General features: G+C 47.8%; 1 protein-coding gene across 1 annotated transcript; it reads right to left on the bottom strand.

Annotated features, from left to right (window-relative positions):
* Positions 1–305: 305 nt before the first annotated feature.
* LOC143961715 (E3 ubiquitin/ISG15 ligase TRIM25-like) lies at positions 306–2132 on the bottom strand. The gene is given in 3 exon segments (XM_077471044.1): positions 306–976; positions 979–1067; positions 1116–2132. Coding segments are annotated over 3 exon segments (1659 nt in total). The 5' UTR covers positions 2092–2132; the 3' UTR covers positions 306–382.
* Positions 2133–2444: the final 312 nt, after the last annotated feature.

The following is a 2444-nucleotide window of genomic DNA, read 5'->3' as shown; positions in this document are numbered from 1 at the left end:
TGTTCTCTTTTCTCACTCTAACCCTACACTTTATCTCCCCTCCCCCACATTTCTGGGGGTTCAGTCCTCCTGAGAGGGGTACACCCGGACACACAATAATGTTACTTTGTACATCAACAAACCAAAAAAAACATCATCTCACACCTACAGTATAAAGTGACTTTTTCTATTCTACTCATTTATTTCCTCTATTACATTGCAGATCAGCATGATTTTGTAGCACGGCCTCCTATTTCTGTAACCTGCACCCTGATTTGTAGTGTACCCCAAACTACAATAAAAGAGACACCGACTGTATCCCCCACCATCAGCCCCATTGGATGAATATTTAACCCATCTGACCCTCCCTTACTATGATGTCAGCAGTCTCTGGGCAGAGCTCTCACATCTCCCGCCTCCCCCCACAGATCTTCATACAACCACTATATACCCATATCCCAGCATGGAGGGGCTCAGTGAAGGTGGTGGTGAAGGTGTGGAGGTGTCGGATCGGGTCACACAGATCATAAAAGGAGATCCACCCGACCTCATAATCCAGATCTATCCTGACTCTGTTACTGGAGATGTTGGTGGGTAAAGGGATATATCTACTGTCATGTATCACCTTATACTGATTATAATACCTCTCCAAACCCCAGGACTTCTTATTCTTTCCAATCCCTGACTGCCCCCCTCTCCTGTCTATACTGGGGTAACACATCCCGACTATCCATATATTTGATCCCCCGACATCCACTTCCCAGTAATGTCTCCCTGAGGAGAAACTCCGACTGCTCATCACCTGAGGACATTGAAATCTCTCTGGTGTTTCTGGGTGATTCTGGTTTCTATCTGACCTGGATACAGTTTTCCTGTCATCTGATATCTGTAGACGATTATTAGCTGTGTTTACATTCAATAATATGTCTGCAGCTCCCTGTATAGAGAAGTATACATTTACCTCTGTTATTATATCAGATAAACCTGTGTGTAAGACCCCGCCACATCCAGACCCCCTCCATCATGGAGGAGTTTCTCATGTCTCTCTCTGTCCTCATTATCTCCATCCTCAGTATCACACAAGTCACCTGTGTCCGATTCCTCATTATCTTCAACATCAGTATCACACAAGTCACCTGTGTCCGATTCCTCATTATCTTCATCCTCAGTATCATACAAGTCACCTGTCTCTGATTCCTCATTATCTCCATCCTCAGTATCACACAAGTCACCTGTGTCTGATTCCTGTAAGACAGTCAGTGGATCCGTCACGTTACACAGCTCCTCAATGTGACGCAACTTCCTGGACAGCTCCTCCTTCTTTATTTCCAGATCCCGGATGGAGATGGAGATCCACTCTGCCCTCCCGGAGATGTCCCTCAGGGCTCTCTTCTCCAGGTCTTCCAGACGTCTCCTGAGATCTCTAAACAGGACAGTGACTCTCTCGGTGTCACCAGCGGCTTCTTCTTCTACTTTCCTCCGGTGTTCCTGCAGACTCTGGACTCTTTCCTCCGTCTCCTCTCTCTTTGTCAGAAGTTTCTGCAGAACATTCCTCAGTGTCTTCTTCTTCTTCTCAGAAGCCCCATCCAATGACTCCATCGCATGTCCTTTATGTTCTTCAATCACACATAACTTACATACACAGGTCTCATCCTCAGTGCAGTAATACTCCAGGATCTTCTTATGGACGGAGCATTTCCTGCTCTCCATGGACAAGGTGGGGTCACATAAGATGTGTTCTGGGGACTTTTTGTGGACTCTCAGGTGTTTATCACACAGAGAAACCTCACAGAGCAGACAGGATCTAACAGCAGGTACAGGAGAGTCCACACAGTGAGTACAGAAGACCCCGGACTCCTCCCGATATTGATGAGCAGACAGGAAAGTCTCTGCTATGTTACGTAGTGTTATGTTCCTGTGCAGTGCAGGCCGATCCGGAAACTTCTCTCTACATTCAGGACAGGAATATCCTCCAGACCCCTCCTGTGTATCCAGCACACCATCAATACAGACCCGGCAGAAGTTGTGACCACATCTCAGCATTACAGGATCCGTATAAATGTTCAGACAGACGGAACATTCCAACTCAGCTCTCAGATCACCAGACGCCATCGCTGACAGCAGACGAGGAAATGAAATTCTGACACAGGAGAAGAATGCAGTTGGGAGGGTCACATTCCTCTACACAGGGTGAGGCTGGGCTGTGACTTGTACTGTAGTCATAGGATTAGTTATATGGAAGGACCAGTGGCGGTTCGTCCATAAAGGGCGCAGGAGCGCCGCCCCCCCCCCCCCCCCCCCCCCCGTCACTCGCTCTATCACATAGTTAGATTCATACATTGTATGAATCTATCTATGGTCGCCGCTGCCGCCCCCTATTCATGTACCCGGCCCCTTGTCAGGCACCGGTAGGGTTGCCACCTTTTCTTCAAGTCACACCCGAATAGTTAAGCAGCACACGCCAT

Source organism: Lithobates pipiens, unplaced genomic scaffold (genome assembly GCF_037356315.1).
Source record: "Lithobates pipiens isolate NorthernLeopardFrog02 unplaced genomic scaffold, aLitPip1_a1.2 Scaffold_8, whole genome shotgun sequence".
Lineage (NCBI taxonomy): Eukaryota > Metazoa > Chordata > Amphibia > Anura > Ranidae > Lithobates > Lithobates pipiens.
Note: the sequence above shows the minus strand (reverse complement) of the source record. Positions and strands in the feature narration are given on the sequence as shown.